The sequence below is a fragment of the Nelusetta ayraudi genome, unplaced genomic scaffold, assembly GCF_046127955.1.
Source record: "Nelusetta ayraudi isolate G7.1 ecotype Tasmania unplaced genomic scaffold, CSIRO-AGI_Nayr_v1 ptg000097l, whole genome shotgun sequence".
NCBI classification, from domain to species: Eukaryota; Metazoa; Chordata; class Actinopteri; order Tetraodontiformes; family Monacanthidae; genus Nelusetta; species Nelusetta ayraudi.
In genome coordinates this window covers 245,505-264,808 of record NW_027466147.1, presented here as the reverse complement: position 1 = coordinate 264,808, position 19,304 = coordinate 245,505, and the positions used below count along the sequence as shown (strand labels likewise).

At 44.6% G+C, this 19,304-nt stretch overlaps 2 protein-coding genes across 3 annotated transcripts; one reads left to right on the top strand and one right to left on the bottom strand.

Moving 5' to 3' along the window:
* Positions 1 to 2,991: 2,991 nt before the first annotated feature.
* Positions 2,992 to 8,479, bottom strand: tmem144b (transmembrane protein 144b). Of its 2 annotated transcripts, none has more exons than XM_076048149.1 (12): positions 8,305 to 8,479; positions 8,038 to 8,205; positions 7,843 to 7,965; positions 7,662 to 7,761; positions 6,778 to 6,858; positions 6,567 to 6,645; positions 6,292 to 6,371; positions 5,698 to 5,816; positions 5,369 to 5,488; positions 3,712 to 3,809; positions 3,295 to 3,348; positions 2,992 to 3,147 (listed from the first exon to the last, which is right to left on the bottom strand). In XM_076048149.1, exons 1-12 carry the CDS (start codon positions 8,390 to 8,392, stop codon positions 3,064 to 3,066), a joined length of 1,194 nt encoding a protein of 397 aa, XP_075904264.1. In that variant the 5' UTR covers positions 8,393 to 8,479; the 3' UTR covers positions 2,992 to 3,063. The 2 variants fall into 2 exon arrangements, with proteins under 2 accessions (XP_075904264.1, XP_075904265.1); XM_076048150.1 differs by having other exon boundaries at positions 3,014 to 3,147; positions 3,287 to 3,348.
* A 1,031-nt stretch (positions 8,480 to 9,510) lies between these two features.
* gask1b (golgi associated kinase 1B) lies at positions 9,511 to 16,843 on the top strand. The gene is made up of 4 exons (XM_076048169.1): positions 9,511 to 10,576; positions 12,847 to 13,064; positions 14,103 to 14,314; positions 16,009 to 16,843. The coding sequence occupies exons 1-4, from the start codon at positions 9,685 to 9,687 to the stop codon at positions 16,214 to 16,216; spliced, it is 1,530 nt and encodes a 509-aa protein (XP_075904284.1). The 5' UTR covers positions 9,511 to 9,684; the 3' UTR covers positions 16,217 to 16,843.
* Positions 16,844 to 19,304: the final 2,461 nt, after the last annotated feature.

The following is a 19,304-nucleotide window of genomic DNA, read 5'->3' as shown; positions in this document are numbered from 1 at the left end:
GATTACCAGCACTGTGTGGAAGGGAGCTGAACGGTGGGCTGGAGATAGAAACAAATGTCGGCTGTTTTAGTGGCTATGGAAAATGTTGAGTTAAATTTTGAATTCAACAGCAAAGTAGCAAATATCTCCTAACCTGCACAGGCTTCACCTCCTTCTTTTGTGACGCCGTTCAGTAACTGGCACAGTGGCTGCGGCGCTCGGCGGGTTGCTGTCTGGCAGTCAGGGTCAGCTTTGTTTATCATCCCGCCGTTATGAATCTCTGACCAGCAGCCACTCAGCGGTGGGTCAAATGAACCCGAAGCCTGTAGCCACCACAACACTAGCAGGACTTTCTCCAAGTCTTCTCTCGGAATGTTTATTATACCAACAGTGTTTTTCCCTGCCATGTCATATGTCCAGCACGTATGCCATGTTTGACAATAAAGTTGAGTTGAGTTGAGTTATTATGTTTAAAAGTAATTCTGTCTTGACATGTGTCTAACCATTATTAATTTGCTCAATGCTCTATCGCACACACATGCAGGATAATGAGGCCCCGAGGGGAATGCATAAAGACCCAGTCATCCAGGTTTAATGGTCACTGTAAAGTGAAAAATAATACGTGAATAAAAAGACAATGCTGAAAAGTTAGATTTATATGTATTTTTTAAAAAGCCCATCCAAAAAACGGATAGACAGCCTGTGGAAAAAAGGGGACACGACTGCCACTGAGGGAAAATTCTACACCTCATCTGACAGTCGTGTTTGGCAGTAACTCATTGACTGTCCCTTAATGTTTCTTTATTTCTATTTTCTGGCAAATATTCAATCAAAAAGTAAAATACTTTTGATTGCTCTGTGGTTTTGTGTGGAAAGGATCAGGGCTGACCAGGAAATTCACCATCACATTGCTGCACAGCTGAGGAAGCTCCGCACATGCATTCTCCTGTTTGGAGGCTTTTGCTTTGCGTCATTAAAACGATGAAACGCACAAAATTAAGACTTTAGAAATGACAAAAACATCTTTCAAAAGAGACTTCAAGTCCTGACTCATGCAAGCACTAAAACCTCTATTGGAACAAGTTTTTTTTATTTTTTTTATTTCTGTGTCGGGTGCAATTTTCTTTCCACAGTTTCAAGGTTAATGGTAAGGCACCACTTGAGCCGCTGTTTTGGAAGCAGATGTCACTGGCCTTTTGTTGAAAAATGGCACACGGAATACGGCTGCAGCTGTTTAGTAACTGGAACACTGCGATAAAAAGAAGGCTTTTAACCATTGCCATTATCTTTTTGAGAGCTGACAGGTGGGAAAAATAATGGCGTTCTTAATCTTAAAAGGAAAAAAACAAAACAAAAAAAAACCCTTCCCAGGCTCCAAAACGTTGACAGCCAATTGACAAATATCAACAGCTCACGCAAATCGCCGCCTTTGTTGCTTGTTTAAATCTTCAACGTGCGGCCGACTGTAAATCATCATGGCGCAGCTTTGTTGTTAGTTTCATTAAGTCGGTATGACGTTTCCTCACTTTGGATGTGCAGAAGTTCTTCAGATCATTTCTCAAGTGCGGCTCCTTCCCTTTCCACTTTCTAATTTTTGCGTCCAGATGGATGTGCAGTATTTCCTCAAACTTCCATGAAGCATTGAACATGTCAGGTTGGGTTTAACACAGAGCGTGTTTCAGAGTTTTAGCCCCTGAATGAGTCGGCACGTCAAGTTCTTAGACATCATCACAAGCGCGGCTGTCGTTTGAGTGCATGTATTGAGCGGCAAAACGACAGCAGGAGATGCCCGTCCAAACGAGCGCCGATGTGAAAATGTGCACTTCATGCTTCGACCGTTCACTTTACTTTGTGAATTTGCTTTTGAAACATCTGACAGCTGTCAGAAAGTCACCAATGAAAAAACAAGTACAGGTTTACTGACTCCCAGAGAATGCATAGAACTTTTTTTTTTTTTTTTTTTTAAAGGTCACGCAGAGTCTGAAAAAAAACAAACAAACAAAAAAAACAAGCACAGGGCAGCCGAGCCTGTGGCGCTGATTAATGCAGCGCCTTTTCAGGAAGCAGACACAGACAAGTTCAATATCACTGCATGACAACAGTGGCTTTTCGTGGCTTAAGAGAAATACTTAAATCTTTAACGTCTTGATGTCGTCGGTGGAAAACATCCATGCACACCACAGCAGCTCATTAAAATAAACTGGTTACCAATAAATTATCGGGGGGAAGCAACATGACCTATCCTCAAGTGTTTATACATTGCTATTCCACTTTGCCTTGCACAACACTGAATGCCTTTGTTCTTTCTTCCTTATGGAAGTTGAAACATTATCGTTAAAATAAAAACATAATTTTACTTTTTAGTCATTGCAGAAATTTATTAGAGAATTTGAGAAATATATTTGTAATTAACAGAGGATAATTGTGGAGCTCCGTTTGCTATATAGCAAAATTCTGGAAGTGCAAAAAAAAAAATATAAAGTATAATACAGAAATATGCAGATTTCTTTTTGATGCCAAAGAAAAGAAGTTCTTTGCCATCACAATAAAGTATAGTAGTTAGAAATCATAGCTAAATCAATAACAGGAATAATGTGTATGTATGTAAAAAAAAGTGTGTATACATACATATACATATATATACACATATATATATGTAGAGAGAGAGAGAGAGAGAGAGATATGAAAATGGGTATAATATGGATCCTTTAAAATTTATTTCAACACAAAGAAAAACAAATCATCTTAGTACAGGTGCTGTGACAGACAAACAATCCCACAAGCCAGTGTGTATGTACAGCATCATTATGTAGTATTCCTGGGAAATTACTTGAGCTTGTGCAATGGAAGCATCCGAACAAAGTGCAGGTGGCGAAAGGCATTTTCATCATCAAATTCAAAAAACACGTACATAATTAAACACATCCAGCCCTCCTTGAACCTACCCTGTTCAACAATAATCTAAGTTTCTGACTCCAAAAAAATTATCAGCAAATCTCTTTAATTTAATTTTCATGGGGTTCAAGAAGGCGTCATAAAATCAGGACATACATTATTCACTCTTTTTTTCCCCTCTCACTATGGCTAAAGCTGTGAGAAGGCGATCAGCAGGGAGCCCGCCAGCACAACACAGACTCCCAAGCAGAAGAGGAGGTTGTTGGCTAAACCCTGCGGAGAAGGGAGTGATACTCGGGTCACTGCCGTTTCAATTTTAGGAAGGGGGGAATTGTGATTTGAACCTTCTTCTGGATGCCTCCCGACGTTTGATTCAAGTAGGTTAATTCTCATGCCGCAGCGTTCTTCTCACATTCTTACCCGAATCTCCTTGAACACCAGGGACCCCCACATTGCTGCAACCACTCCATATCCCTGAGAAGAAGAAGAAAAAGAGGATTTTTCTGTGGCTTTCAAATAACTAAACAACAGAGGGTGAAACTCGATTTAGTAATTTTTTAAAAAATTATTATAATTCCTCCTTTGACTTTGTTGCTATGCCACCGACTAATCCAAAATATGCTCAGTACGATGAGTCATGCGTCTTTTATTCCCCTTCTAATACGTGGACGCTTTTAACGCTTCATTGTTACCAGCGCTGAATCTGAGTGTACTGTGATCTCGCCTGAGCCATGACCTCATGTCAGTCAGGAGGGCGGTGGGGTGGGACATGCAGGGTTATTGGTACCGACGAGCGGCCCAGCTTCTGCTGGCAGGAGACACAGACGCACTACTTACTGCGCAAATGGTGGGGAAGGTGATAACCGAACCCAGGAAGTCACTGGCCAGGAACCAGCAGTAGGTGGCCAACGCCCACATCACCCCAGAGAAAAGACCTGAGAGATGAGAGTTCACACACACACAGACAGAAGATACAGCTGAAGCTGATTATGATCACCCCCCTCTGGAATTATGGAAAATTTTCCTAAATGTTTTGCCAACGTTTGCAGAATTGACAACATTTGACATAATCAAACCACCACCAAAACTATTTTGCAGCTTTTGGTAAAATTTAGAATGAAAAAAAAAATATATATATACATTTTAAGGTTTGCTTTATATCAAATATAGTAAAAATGGGTTGTTCAAAAATAATAGCCCCCATGATGGTGTGGATCAGCAAAGGATCCACATGATCCTTTGGTGCATTTCACCCACATCATTTTTTTTTTTGTAAAGCAAAGCCCTGGCCCCTCTCCGTTCCAATAAAAAAGTAGTTCGGAGCGGCGGCGAAGGCAGAAATTGTATTTTGAGTGGGGCCAGTGTAGCTAACTAACCAGCTAAGCTAGCTGCTAACGAGATCAACCGACTTTTGTTACTGGTGCTACTGCTGCTCACGCAGACCTGGGGTAGTGATCGTTTCAGATTCTCAATGGGTTTTTTCTCCTCCCATCTTGTATTGGCTCTTGAATTGGATGCTCTTATTTGAAGCTATTGTTACGGCCCCAGTATTAGACTGCCAGCTTCCCTCACAGTGGGTTAGCGTGACCGATGAAAGCCCAAGCAACTGTGCTTTACGTGATGTTATGCAGTTTTATTGACCATATAATTACTTCTTTTTTTTTCCTTTTCTTTCAGTTGTGTGACCTGGAATTAGCAAAATGACAGCCCTGGCCAACAACAGAAAGTACCGGTCTGGAATAAGACCATGTGATTTGCAAGGTTCCCTCAGCAGGCTGACTGGAAGACAAAGATCAATGAGAAGAAATCAATAAAGACACGGTGGGAGGATGCGAGAGGGAAAAAGAAAGACGACAGAAGCGTTCTCATGAGGGGATGTTGGGAAGGAAACCGAAAGTCTCTTGCACACACAGACCTGGCAATAAAGTTGTGACCAAGGTCCCCCAGTGAGCCATTTCTCACGTTCACCTTACACACTGATCAAAGGGAGCCAGTGCAAGTCGGCCACAGCAAGCCGGCATCGCAGGTTCAGATCGCGGGATGACGACAGCGCTCTCAGTCTACTCGGTCAGCCAAGTGCTAGTTGACTCCATCCTCAGCTCAAAGGAAAAAAACTCCACAGTTCCCCTGCGGCTCTGACAAAGGTTTCTCTCTTCGCGACAATTACCAGCAGCTGGACATCAGCGGCTCTCTCTTCGGTGCCGAGTTTAAGTCCCATGCAGTGGCAGCTCGATTCCCACATAACGCGACTGCCGTGTGCACTTACAGGGAAAAGCGCCTCTTGACCCCATATATCTTCAAGTCTGCAGGGGGATTATTGGCCCATTTCAGACCAATTTGGACCCTCAGGCAAATTATAGGTCTGTGCCCTACATAGGTAATGCCAGCCAGGTGAAGGAAAAAAAAAAAAAAAAAAAAAAAAGAACAGTCCAATTGTGATGCAGTAAGAGGCGGTTCTGCCTAATTGTCCCAGAATATGTAACAAGTGTGTTACCGGGCAGGATGGCTCGGGAGAAGATCCTGGGCCTGTTATTCATGGCCGCACAGTAGAAGGCAAAGTAGATGGTGCTGGTGACGAAAATGCCGCAGCATTGCGCATAAACGTAGTCCAGATCTACAAAGAAGAAAACGGAAAAAGAAGAAGAAGACGGAAGAAGAAGATGACGGTGAAGATAAACCCACCTGGATTCAAAATTTTGACGTGTTCGTCTGCATAAGATCGGAGTTATATGCGTATGTTTGTGTGTGTGTGTGTGTGTGTGTGTGTGTGTGTGTGTGTGTGTGTGTGCATGCCGAGAGGAGAACCGCTGTCGGTGTTCATACTGTAGAGGCTGGCTCCAAAGAACACGCTGTCAAGGCACGACGAGTGGTTCATGATGTAGAGGACCGGCACGGCAGATGATCCGTACAGCAGACCTGAGAGGACGGCCAGCAGGCAGCCGCTGAGGAGACCAGTGGCAGGACGGTGAGATTAGAGGTTCCCGCATAATCGCATTAAAATTAGAATGGCATCCGACGCACTGAACACTTCAGTGGCTGGATGACTGACAAAGCAAATATTCTTTGCTTCAATTGAAATTACTTGCCGGACTTAAGAATCCTCTTTTTTTTATATATATATATATGAATAAAAAATATTCAACAGAACCTGATTTTTAACCTGAGGTTGAATTACCGCTGCTCTACTGAAACATGGTGTCACGACATGATGGATTGCTCTCAACGGAGGCGAGCAGAGGCATCATGTGAGGCAGGACTGGGCCTGATGAGACAACCACCTGCAGCTGGAAATCACCAAGACTGATTGATTTTAAATTCTCACAGACGCCGCAGCCTCTTCCTAGAGCACAATTTTACCATTGTTCGTGCATGGCTCATTTGAAGGCACTCCCAGCAAAGCCAGTGTTTAAAGCTCACATGACACGCCTCGTCTTTGGTCCAATGGCATCCATCCAGGTCTCTGTGGCAGCCGGTCCGTAGCTGCCCGAGTTTATCCGCTGTCGGGAGGTTAAGAAGCAAACAAACTGAATCAACTGGCAAGAAGCAGAATACCCAAAAATATACAAACACAACAATGACGCAAGAAAGAAAGAAAAAAAAAAATCAAGTGGTGGTAATCTAAAGTCTTTCAGACCCCCATTGAGAGGAAATTGGTTGATTTGACTTTGTCTCAGAGCCGCTTCAAAACTCACCCCTTCTATCAGCAACGGAATGGATTCAGAATTAGGATGCAGCTCCACGTCAGATCTCACAAAAAGCAGAATCAGGACGCTGGAGGGGGAGGGGGGGGGGGGTGTAGAGGGCTTGTTACCTCGCCACAATATTAACATCCCTCCACCCCCACCTCTCTGGAAACCACATTATGGCATGCACAGAGAAGTTTTCATTCAAATGTAATATTACCTGAGAAGACACAGAGCAGCGCCACAGTAATTCAATAGCGGCCCTGAAACCTCTGCGGCAGCAATCCCAAACCAGCTGAATCTGAACAAAAAGAATTTTCAAGTTTGCTTTAAATAGTTATATTGCCTGCCTGATCGGAATATGAATGAGAGGTACAGGCTGACACATTCATTTCTGTCAAGCACTGTTTCTTTCTCAGGCTCGGCGAGCACAAACTGTACTGTACTGTAGTTGGTCACTGAAATTAACAAATACAGGCGACCCTGAGTGCAGGAGGAAGTGGGTATAGAAGATTGATCTATGAATTAATGCAACAATCGCAATCATTAATGCAATACGTCCCTCACCCACAAATATTCCAAAGTAGTGCAGTACTTGTACTGCCCACTAGGTAGCGTTGTAGCACTCTGATTAGTCTTGGTATCGAGACCACTTCTTCAGGGTTTTGGTCTCGGAGTCATTTTTATTCTCTCTTGTCTCGTTCTGGACAGATTTTTGATCAAGACCAGTCAAGACTCAGCCAGCTCTACAATGACAAATAATGATGGAAAAGAATCCAGCTGCTGCCCTTTTACCCTCGGTTTATGACACCCACGACTCCCTTATTCCTAGTTGATTTATTTTTTAATTTTATGAAGAAAATTTGTTTTTTGTTTTTTTTGAAAATGGTTGGAAAAGCAGCAAAATGTTAGAGAAACTTATTAAAAAGATTGCCGTTGGATTCAGAAGCAAACTTGAATTTAAAAAAAAAGATACTAGTAATTATTTTCTGTTTTGTTGTTATTTTTCTTTAATATATAAAGTCTTGGTCTCGTCTCAATCACAATACTCTCTGGCGACAACACTACCAAACGGTGGAGGCTTTCTGGAAGAGTCTGGCTCACCTTGAAGAGGCCCAGCCCATCATCACGCTGGAGGATCCCCAGATCAAGAGGCCCCTGCCGAGACCGAGAGCTTTAATGATCGGAACGGTGGTCAAATTGCCTGCAGGGAAACAGTCGGCGTCCATCTATCAGCACGCCTTTGGCTCGTCTTGGGCAGATATTGAATGAGACGTGAAACCACCTGTGGCCCAGATGACTCCACCGATCATTGCAAATGGATGGAACTTGGGAGACTTCATTATCAGGTCTCCAACCATAGCAATGATCCAAATGGCTGCACAGGTCACCCACTGATAAAACATACCTGGACACAACACGCGCAAATCAGCACTTTGATACATCTAAAATGCTAAATGTGAAACAGGGAGGCTCTCACCATCTCCCAGCTCTATTCTTTTGACTGGCACAAAGTTGGTCCCATACAGCAGCACAGCGGCAACGTTGGCCGCAATTCCGTAAGCCAGTTGAGTCAAGTTGGTGGAATTCAAAGCAGAGGCAAAAGTTTCCAACTTGGAAACTCCGACGTGTTCTCTGCTTTGGTCACCTGTTTGGATTTTCTGTTTGTTTTTCCAGTCGATTTTCAGCATAAACATCAATGATTCTCAGCCCCGCAGGCCAGAACTGTGCTGCCCGGCACACCTACCTCTTTCAGCTACATGTCCGCTGCTGCCACAGCTCAACATCAACGGTACAACAAATATAAGCAGTTGAAGGTTTGTGGTCTTAAACATGTTTTAAAAAACAAACAAACAACAAACAAAAAACAGGTCTAAGTGACGGCGCCGCAGGTCTGAAGTGCTAAAGGGCTGCCTTGTGAGTCTGCAGTGGTGCGAACGGGAAGCCGCTCAGGTGTTTCTATTTAATGTGATCAATGGACTGGACCAATGGGGAAACAGACAGAGCAGCAGCGTATCAGAGGCCTCAGTGTTTGTTGCGTGGGCCTGGTTTCTGATACTGCAAGCATTTTATGAATACATGCAGTAATAACAAACAAAATGTGTACATACTGTGTGTTTCTAATGAAAGAATAAGTGACAGCAGTAAGAAATAAATGTATATAAACTATATCAAAAAATAATATCACCAAATATAGAGAAGAGATTGATTGCCAGTAAAGAGAGTTAAGTAAATGAATAATTAAATCAATTAAAGTTAAATCCATACATAAATAGACTGCTTTTTTTTTTCTTTTTTTAGAAAATTATAATTTAAATAAACAAAGAAACTAGTGAATGAATAAATTATATAATTTAGTAGACAAAAACTGAAAAACAAACATATTCGAGCTCACTAACTTACAAATAATCAATAATGAGTAAATACTACAGAAAAAAAATTATTTTAGCTGCACATCAATCACCAGAAGCCAAAACACAATAGCTCTATTTTTAACCTTGTTTATTCCTTCACACCAGGAAATCCTGTCAGCTGAAGCTCATCTTCGCCCCCCAGTGACCCAGAAGGCCGCCAGGTGTCGCTTTACGACGCGGGGGGCTGCCAGTGGATGAATGAGAGCCACGGGGCCTTTATTTTCAGTTTGAAGAGACGTTCTTCATCAAACAATTGGTCGCCCACGGATTGTTACTTCATGTTTACTGTTTATGTTGCGTGACTCCTTCTCGTCGCACCTCCTTCGCTAAACACGTGGACGCTCGCTTCAGCCGAGAGTGGGATGGCTTTGTCATAGACGTCATAAGTGAGTTCACCGGGTGCTGTCTGTGTGTCACTGTGTCAGGAGGATGAAGAGCCCCGGAGAGATCAGGTTGCGCCGGCGGGCTGGAGGTTGTGCTCTGCCGGCGGCCCCGCGCTGCAGCAGCAGCAGCAGCAGCTGCAGCTGCAGCCTCTCCGACTCTGACCGCCAATCCTCCCCGTTTCCAAAATGACTTTCGGAAGTCCGAAGCTCCTCCTGGGTTGAGTTTTGGCGAGAGGGAGAGAGAGAGGGAGAGGGTGGGGAAAGAGAAGAGAGGAGAGGAGAGGAGAGGAAAAAATTAGACACACAACCATGACACGGCCATAAGTTCTCATGGGGAAGTCTGGCTTTCGCCGGCCGCGCTTCCCTTTTCTCCTGCTGGCCACCAGCTGTCGGAGGTTTCCTCTTTCCAAAAAGAGTTTGCTCGTGGCGAGCGCGTGCGTCGCTTATTTGCTCTTTGCCCTGGTTGGATACACCCAGCAGCAGCAGCAGCAGAACAGAAGGATTCACACGGACCAGCACCGGCGCGGCTCTGGCTTGTATGATTCGGATTCGGATCAAAGTCGTGCGCTGCCGAGATCCTCGGATCCTCAGCTCAGCGCGCTGTCCACGGCTCCGAGCCGCTCCAACGTGGTGTACATCACGCTGCGATCCAAGCTCCTGAAACCGCCAAACATCCGCGGCACCGTCAGACCAAAGCTGCGGCGGAAATCCAAACGGATTAAGTCGACGAAATCGGTTTTTACGCAGAGCAAATTTGGCACCTTAGCGCCGGACGCGGGCCAAAGAAAGCGCGGCGACGCGCAAAGGAGCGCCCGTGAAGGAGGAGGCGAGGATGCTGCCGACTATAGACTGTTAAAGATAATCCCGGATCATCTCGCGGATCGACGCGCGGGGTCACAGATCAGCTCCATTCGAATTTACAGCCAACGGGCGCCGCCGTGGCTCAGCGCGCAGGACGTGGAGGCCCTGCGCTTCCTGGCCGACGTCAAACTTTGGCGCGTCAAAGAAGTTTCCCGCGGCGACTCTGCGCCGCTGCTGATGTTCGAGGGCGAGACAGCGGCGGGCCGCAAACACGGGAAGCCGGCCACTTTGTGCGCGGGTGCGTGCGGAGTGATCGGCAGCCCGGTGGAGAACACCGAGGTGTTCGCCTTTCACCTGGACAGGGTGCTGGGACTCAACAGGACGCCGCCGGCTGTCAGCAGAAAGTTCCGCTTCTTACACGGTACGTCAGCAGGCAGCAGAGGGAGAGAATTCAGCCCAGTTTGTGTAGAAACGTTGAACAGTTTTGAAGCTTTAAGTCTATCTATCTATCTATCTATCTATCTATCTATCTATCTATCTAGCTGTACAATATCTGAATTTACAGTCAGTGAATCAGCGTTTTGTAGGAACCCTTATTGTTTCTTTTTTTAATTTTGCCACAATTCATCATAATATTTTAGATTGGGCCTTGGAAGAGCCTCACTGAAAGGTTGCCAGGTTTGATCCTGGGGCCTTTTTGTATGGAGTTTGCATGTTCTCCCCATGACTGCTCGGCTTCGGTCCTCCCACAGTCTGAAGACGTGCACACGCTGGACTAATTGCAAACTCTAAATTTGTGCGTAGGTGCGAGTGATGTTTGCTTGCGTCTCTCTGTGTGGCCCTGTGATGATCAGGCCACTTGTCCAGGGCGGAACTCTGCCTTCACCCTTGGACAGCTGGGAAAGACTGCAGCATTTTGTGGGCCAGAGTGCAGGATAAAAGCAGCGTGAGAGAATGGATGGTTTAATAAAAAAGAAAAAAGGAAAAATGAATAGAAAGTGTGCTGCCTTTGATCTCTTGGAAATGATGAATTTGGGCCCTTTGGTGCTGTGGCAAATGGGGTCTGGTGCTCTGGCTGATAAAAAAAAAAAAAAAAAATTAAAAAGCTTCAGCTGACAGGAAGGGGAGGGCCGCAGGGTTCCGGGGCAGCTCGCGTCTCACCGGCCTGCTGATCAAAACAAACCTCGGTCTCAGATAAGAACGCAAATTGCTGCCATGTGTTCATCTGTTTAGTCATTCATCTATGTCAGCATAAGAAAACAACAACAGCAAAACAAAGCAACTGCTAGTCTGAGTAGGATCACACCACCTCCTGCATACAAATCCAAAAACGGGATATTCCTGAATATGCAGAGGGCTTTGACGTTTTATGTCGTGGCAGCATGAACAAAAAAAGTGAATAACAGTGTGTTGCTGCTGTCAGGGTGGATAATGTCCTGTGAGTAGAGATGGACAATAAAGTAGAAGTAGCACTGAACATGCACTGGCCTTCAACCAAGTCCAATTAAAAATTACAGCAGGAATCATTGAACCTCATCAGTATAATAATGAGACCTCAGTCTAAGGGAATCCGCATTGAAGGTCCCATATTCTACTCATTTCCAGACATTCATATTTAAGTGGAGCGTCCTCCAACGGTCAGTTACCTCTCAGTTACTCTCCCAGAAAAAAAAAGAAGAAAAAAAACAGCCTCCGGCTAAAACCAGGGCTTTAATACACGCTTTCTGAAAAGCTGAGCAAGCAAACCGAGTACAGGATGGACCTTTCTCATTTCTAGGAAGCTCCTTCACAGGCTGCAGACGCAAATTATAGTGATTAACCACTGATGCGTCTATAGCATGGGAATTTGAGGTCACGTGCATAATGGATTTAAAAGTTGTTGCAAGTGTTTGGACCCCCGACCACCGAATGCTGAAGATCTCCTATGGCCTCCTGCTGGGAGGGATGGACGCTAGTCGTCATGAGCCGCTGAGCCGCTCACTAAAACCCAATCTGAACACGCGCTGGCAAGGAACTTGCAATAAAACAGTAAGAAGACGTGAAAAAAACGGTTCAGAGATTGAGAGAATTTGTGTGAAATGGCTTTAACTGGTTCAGTGTCGTGGGAAATGAGCGGCCCCAATGACCTCCGAGTTTCCAGTGTCCCTGACCTGCGTTGCTGGCTGTCTGATTCGCCAATACTTGCTGGAAACGCTGATAGGTTCGAGCTCATTCTGCTTTGACGGTCCAGTTTCCTGGGCTGGAAAATGAGTCTGTAGATTCTGGCCGACTTTTGGCTCCCAAAGTGGAAACAACATTGTTATCGTATCGTGAGTGTTTCCTTTCTGGCTCATTTACATTGTGCATCGAGAAAGTGTGCAAAGAGTGGGATTCAGTCTGGTGCTGCGCTGCAGTTCACGGAAACACAAAAATATTCATTGAAATTCTCACTTGCTTGGATAAAAGCGTCTGCTCGATAAAATTCTGGAATTGTAGAATTTACATGTTAAAATATGAGCGAGCTCTGTGTTGTGAGCACATTTTCCATTTCCTATCTCCTCAATGGGCTTCCTTATGCTTCCGTTCAATTATGATACACTTCACCAGCTCTTCAGGCACACACATATCAGCTTCAGAAAACGGTCCAAAGGACAAATTTGTCACCCCCTCAGAAAAGCTGATGATGTAACTTCCCGTCATGTCCCTCTTCAGACGGCCAGCCCTGCCCCGTGGTGCTGTGGGACGCCTCTCTCTACCCAGAAGGCCCCGGTGCCGACGTGTCTGCAGTGAGGATGACCTGGGGCGAGTACCAGAACTCCCTGAAGCAGAGGTGTTGGCACAGGAACAACAGCCCAAAGCCCGCCTCCGGCTGCTCCACAGTTCACCACTACGAGTGGAGTAAACTCGCTCTCTTTGACTTCCTGCTGCAGGTAATAGAAATGTTTTAATATGGCTCTGCTGTTCATGTTGAACTTCTTGGATTATCTTGAAATTCAGCGACAGAACTTCACAGTTTTCCGTGCTGTTTTTAGCATTGTGTCGTCACAGTTGTTTCGGAGAAAAAAAAAAAAAAAAAAATAGTCCACATATCCTCCAAGGCTTTCGCTTTGGCTGAGCATATTTCTTACTCCTTGCGCAGGGAGGCTTGATCTCCGAGTCAGTGTTAGAATTCAGGCCGCCTCTCCTAAGAACCCCCCCATCCCAACCCCTTCATCCCATGATCGAATACAAAGACCTGCAAAAGTTTTCCGACTCGATAGATTATCCAGATCACGGTGGCGCAGCTTTGATCATCCGCTTCACACTTTGTCTCGATGGTCTGATTCCTGACCAATGAATAAGTCATGAGAAAGTCCTGTCCCACGGCGTGTAGACGATCTTGTCAAAACAAGCTGATATAAATATGAAATTACGGGATTTCAAGAGACACCGCACAACAGATGAATAACAAGTGTGCCGGTGAGGTATGTGAGAGTGTTGCCTGAGTAAAGGAGAGTGTGAGAGTGGTACAGGTGACACTTTGGACTTTAACGATAATACGTTTTTTGGATCTCAGGTATGTTGTAGGTGATTCTGGTTTCATTGACATACGTCACAGTCTGTATTTCTTGGTTTAAATGACCTGCTTTAAAACGAAAAAAGAAGCAAAGTTAAAGGCTGAGTGCGCAGGCTTTAGTGGCCTCTAGTGGACAGAAAGGATAGCAGATGCTGATCTCACATCTTTCTTCTCTTTCTCTTATTGCGATTTTGGTGAAACGTTTCAAACCCCCCCCAGACATGCTGTTTTTTGAGCAACAACCTTCTGTGTTCTGAAGTACGATCAAAACATGAAAAATAAGCAAGTAGGGACCTTCTAAATGATAATCTCCTTCTGCTCAAAAGCCTTTAAATACCAGATATGGAACTTTCACAATGCCGCCCATCTGGACGTATTTTCACAAAACAAACTTTGTCTCTGCTACTTTCAGATTCACGGCCGTCTGGACCAGGGCTGCTGTGGATTCAGGCCCAGACGGGAAGATGTGTGTAATCAGCGTAACTGTGGGGACCAGAACAACATTCAGCTGAACAACATCCAGAGGGGCAGCAACCCCAGGCGGCTGGTCTTCAGCCACAACCGCGGCTTCTTCGACCGCAACGAGGACAACCTGGACTTCAGGATCCTCGAGGGAATCAAGGAGTGAGTGTCTGACTGTCAGGATCAGTCCTCCATTCACAGTCGTTCTTCATTTTCAACAGCATCTTACAATGACTTCAGTTCATTTTCAATCACCATGTCCCCAGTGAGACTCAGACAAACCAAGTAAACGAAACAAAAGCTCCACCAGATGCTTTGCTTTAAAATCTAATGGTAAAGTTGTGTACAAAAGTAAATACCAGCCGAACTTTTTTTTTCCACTCACGCACCCTTGCAAAGCATTCCTCATGTAAATATCTGTCCATGTTTGTACTTTATATTATTCATCAGTAGAAACAGGCCTGAGGTCAGCCGTCATTTCATTTTGTCCTTTGTAGTATGTATTGTAGTTGTTGGTAGTATGTAGTACATATTTTGATCTAACAAAAGTGTGTAGTGTCTCACAAAGCTGGTTAAATTCTCATGAGGGCACATCGGCATCTCAGGGTTAAAACCTGTTCTTTAAAGGCACCACCTGCTGGCCAGTCGGATGTTGGGCAATAAAAGGCGGTTCCCATTCAGCAACAAGCCTGTTGAAGGAGCAGCCAAAATGGAAAGGAGAGTGTTACAGCATGAAAGAATTTTCCATTGAACAACAACAACAATGAATAAATGTATGAGAGGTTTCTGTTTTCACAACCTAGATTGCATTATATCTGCCCAAATCCTGGAGGTACTTGTGGCATCAGCTTTGAGCTGTAGTTTCTGTTCGACCCTGATGGGGCTGCATCTGAGGGAATGAGATGACAATTTCACTGCATCTAATTTATCTGCACAAATTCAGGAAAATGTCATCTTCCCTCAGGTTTTTTTTAATCGGGACTGCCGTGCTAGCTTTGATCTTGTGTTACTGCTTACCAGTCTCATCTTCCTGCTGCTCTCCCTCTTCCTCCTCTTCTTCCAAACTGCTGGCCTCATCCCGTTCCTGACACGCAAACAACAAACAGTGGCAAGCGAGGGATGTCTGCTGGCTGCAATATTGTGGTCTTGACTTCCTCAGTGGAAGTTTCTTCAAGCACAGTGACGATGCCGTTCTACCCATTATATTTTGGTTGAGTGTGGTCGTGCTGAAACTGCGGGGAGCCGGTTTGTTTTGCTGCACTCACAACATGAAAAGGTGCACTGAGTGGTACCACCAAGCTGACTATATAACCAAAGAGTTGTAATAAATACTATACACCCCTTAAGCATCCAAGCAGTGGCTGAACACCTCCAACAGTTCACAAGATATTCCACTCTGATATCCATGTCAATTATTCATGCTAGCAATTGAAAAGATGATTAAAGTGGAATGTAGCGGCTCTCTCAAGTTTCCCTGTATCGCCTCATACTGTCAGCACTGTGAACAGAATTTAGTTTTGCCCGCTGAACCCACTGAGGATAGTGGAGAAACTTCATTTCCATCACTTGGAAGCTGTTTGTTTTCTTTATCTCGATTGAAGACTGCCTCCCCAAATATTGTGCGCAGCACGGTGAGCCGATGACGGCTCGCAAAGACGTGAAGGAGGGACAATTTGGATCCAGACTGTTGAAACTTTTGACGCAAGTGGAAAAAAACCAACAACTGTTGAGCCAGAAATGGATTTGCGAGCATAATGACTGTCGTCTCTGTCAAGTCAAGCACAGAAGCACATTCCTCAGTGTGTGTGTGTGTGTGTGTGTGTGTGTGTGTGTGTGTGTGTGTTCGTCCTCTGCAGGCTTCCTGAGCAGGCCGTGTCTGTTCTGAGCAGTATGAGGCTGAGGGAGCGACTCCTCCAGTCTCTGTTCCTGGACCAGACATACTGGGAGAGCCAGGGCGGCCGGCAGGGCATCGACAAGCTCATCGACGTGATCGAGAAGCGAGTCAAAGTCCTGCTCACCTACATCAACGCCTACGGGATCCAGGCGGTGGCCATGAATGTGTGAAAACAATCATCATTTTTTCCGGCGTTATAGACGTCGGATTCAGACTTCAAGCGATGCAATCCTGCTGTAAAATACTCTGGGAAAAAAATGAAGTAAGAAAATGACGTGGTGTTGTTTCATCTGTGCATGTTTGCGCAGCTTTATCGTGACGCTAATGAAGGACTGAAGTGTGAACCACATGCTTTCTCCCGACATCCCCAACGGCAAATTCTCCTCCGGTCGTCCTGCAGGTGCAGGTTTCAGTGAGTGATGGAAGATGACAGTTAGGTGAACTGAAATCCTCTCAGTCGTCTCCAGTATTTTCTCTGACTATTTACATTTTCGACCTTGTTTAAAAATGAGTGACATAAACCTGTTACGTCAAGTATTAATGTGAATATATCTGTCGACTTTCCACTTAATTGCTTCAATATCCAAGTTCATATTCAGCTTATTCATCACAAACCGTTACCTAAATGCACTCTTGGCTTTGGCTTTTTACTAATTTACACAGTTTGATATTGAACCGTTTTGAAGTGTAATTTATTTTTTTTATTTTTCACACCAAAATTTGATGAAAGAAATTTGAGATGAAAACAGTTTGTTAAAGAAATGTTGATGTCACAATAAAAGCCTTTTTCTATAGAATGGAATTATCTTTTCACTTTGTCACGTCATATTTTGCCTTGACACTGGACACCATGACTTGCACTGTGTCCCAGAGGAGCTGGTAGTTTCATGTATGTGTGATCTTAAATTATTAGTTGCAAAAAGTAAACATTTTAATCACTTTGAAGCCCCACGTTATGCAATATTTCCTTCATTTTCTTCTCAACAATTGCAGCTTATTGCATATATTCCTGAACAGCTCAAACTGGCAAATTGCCATTGCATCATGGGAAATATGACTTAGCGGCTCCATATTATGCAATACTGCATATCCATTCTGACTTTACCAGTTTTCCCACTAATAATCACTGATAGACTCTTCATCCTGTTAATGAGCTTGCCAGAAGTGAGAAAGTCAACCCTTGACTTGTGTCGTTTGCTCCACTTCAGGGATGTATGCAAGCAAGTGGTAAATAAAACTGTGCTGACGATCTGCCCCTTGTGATGTCACAAAGAGAACTGAAACCTATCTCCTGGCCCGGTGTTGGCGTCGTGCCTTCTTCTTGTGCCCTTCAAAATGTGTGGGTATCAGTTTCAGCAGGAAGCTGCTGTGTATCTGTATCTTCTCAGGAAGTCGCAAACAGAGGGCTAAAAGCGCTGCTTTGTTGACGCGTGTGTGGTTCGATCAAGGTGCTCCAGTGGATGTCTGAAAGACACGCGGGACCTTTTAACGCACCGCCATAAATCAAACCGGTGTAAATCCAACGCTAAAAACGCTTTCCTCTCACGTTCCCACGGTGTCAATCAAAGCAGGTTAGAAATAGTCAAAGTGACTGGAGAGTGAAATGTGAGCCTGTCTGTTTCAAAGTGTCCACCGGGCTCTGCCGGTTATTTTTCCGCTGCTGGTGGCTGCGCTCTGCGCTCGCCTGTTGGTTTAACCCCTCTGCACCCGCATTAAAGCCCGAGAGGGGTCCGTGTCTCGGGTCGGGGGGCTGCTTGTGTGACAAAAGGCCGCGTCCAGTTCCCAGAGTGCTCGGCCGAAAACCCTTTGCACACATAAGTAATTTGCATGTTCTCGCGCAGGAAAAAAAACACACACACACACGCACAAAAAAAAAAACCGTGCACATGGACAAAAGGTAGACATGTGGCAATGCGCACAAAGAAACACGTTGACGCATGTGCGAGCAATCAAAGCTTCCTGGGTGGATTTTTTTCCCCCCCTCACCAGTGTTCCCACACTCGTGTTCCCTACTCAGCGAAATGACTGAAACGGCGTGTGAAGCTGTGTCAGGTCAAGAGCCGCACTCCTGTCTGACAAACAAGCCCCCACAAGCCAGGCAGCCCAACTCCCGGCGGTGCGCAGGCTACTTGAATGAGAGAAAAGTGGAATGCTCAAGTGTGGAAAAAGTGGGAAAAAAAACCCCGCGGTATTGAAATATTTCTTCTTTATAGGGGAAATAGGGTGATTTACAGCCTGCATGTTGAGGGCATTAAAATTTTGTGAGAGTAATTTACGTTGTCCAGCTTGAATTAAAAGTAGAGGAGCTCTTGAGATTTACTGTTACTGTGTACGTAAAGCAATTCCCCTCATTTATTCAGATTTAAGTTTGTTTTCCAAAAACAAAGAGAGAAAAAGTTTTGGCCCAGTGCAATTAAATCAGCAAGTGGGATGCTGGAGAAAAAAAAAAAAAAAAAACTCAGGTATTATAATGTTTTGTTTTTCTTTAAAAAAATTTTTTAGCAACCTCGTGCGGGCGGCAAGGATTTCGTATCCCATATTCTGCTGTTTGCAGACTGCAGGCCTCGACTGCTCCATGCGCGTGCAGCGAGGCAATGTTTTTCTTTTTCTTTTTTCTTTTTTGATCTAGTAAAACAACAACTTTGGCCCGGGAGCAAATCAAAATTAAATAATAAATGTAAAGCAAAACACAGATGTTTGTGCATTTATTAAAAGTCCTGGGGCATCTTGAATCTGCACTTTGCGTGCAGATTTTGCCCGAGGCCAGTTGTTTAATGTTGAATAGCAGCGGTTCAGTGTGTTAACATTTCAGCAGGTTTTGGCTTCAGCTCAGAGAGAGATGCAATTTATTCTAAGCTGCATCATTCAAAGTACTTTTCCTCTCTAGTTGAAGGAACCTCGGGAGGATTAGCAGCAGGAATGCTTCATGGAATGTAGAAATTGAACACAATTTTCTTTGCCCTTTTTTTTTTTTTTGCTGATGATGGATCTGGCATGTTCACTCTTGTTCTTGGATAATTAGGCTTTGCGTTCACCCTGCAGCATTTTCTCTTTTTATTTTTCTGCCCGCGTCTCGCCAACTTGGATCATTTTAACCATTAGATCTTTTCTTTTTTTTGTCTCATCTCCAAGAAGGCTGGCGCTGGAAATAAATGGGAACAGTTTATTGCAGCTTGTGTGCAGCTGCAAACAGCCCAGGGACAGAAGAGCTCTTCACGCAGGCCAACAGGGTCAAAGTGGCTCCGCAGTGATGTCACC

Excerpts from the sequence above, each read along its gene's own strand:
- tmem144b (XM_076048149.1), bottom strand. The coding sequence starts at position 8,392 with ATGTTTAAGACCACAAACCTTCAACTGCTTATATTTGTTGTACCGTTG. Across the intron at positions 6,859-7,661 it reads ATGGGCTGGGCCTCTTCAAG|ATTCAGCTGGTTTGGGATTG; the intron begins GTGAGCCAGACT and ends CTTTTTGTTCAG. Across the intron at positions 3,810-5,368 it reads CTCCCGAGCCATCCTGCCCG|GTCTTTTCTCTGGGGTGATG; the intron begins GTAACACACTTG and ends CTCATCTCTCAG.
- gask1b (XM_076048169.1), top strand. The coding sequence starts at position 9,685 with ATGGGGAAGTCTGGCTTTCGCCGGCCGCGCTTCCCTTTTCTCCTGCTG. Across the intron at positions 13,065-14,102 it reads TCTTTGACTTCCTGCTGCAG|ATTCACGGCCGTCTGGACCA; the intron begins GTAATAGAAATG and ends TGCTACTTTCAG. Across the intron at positions 14,315-16,008 it reads ATCCTCGAGGGAATCAAGGA|GCTTCCTGAGCAGGCCGTGT; the intron begins GTGAGTGTCTGA and ends CGTCCTCTGCAG.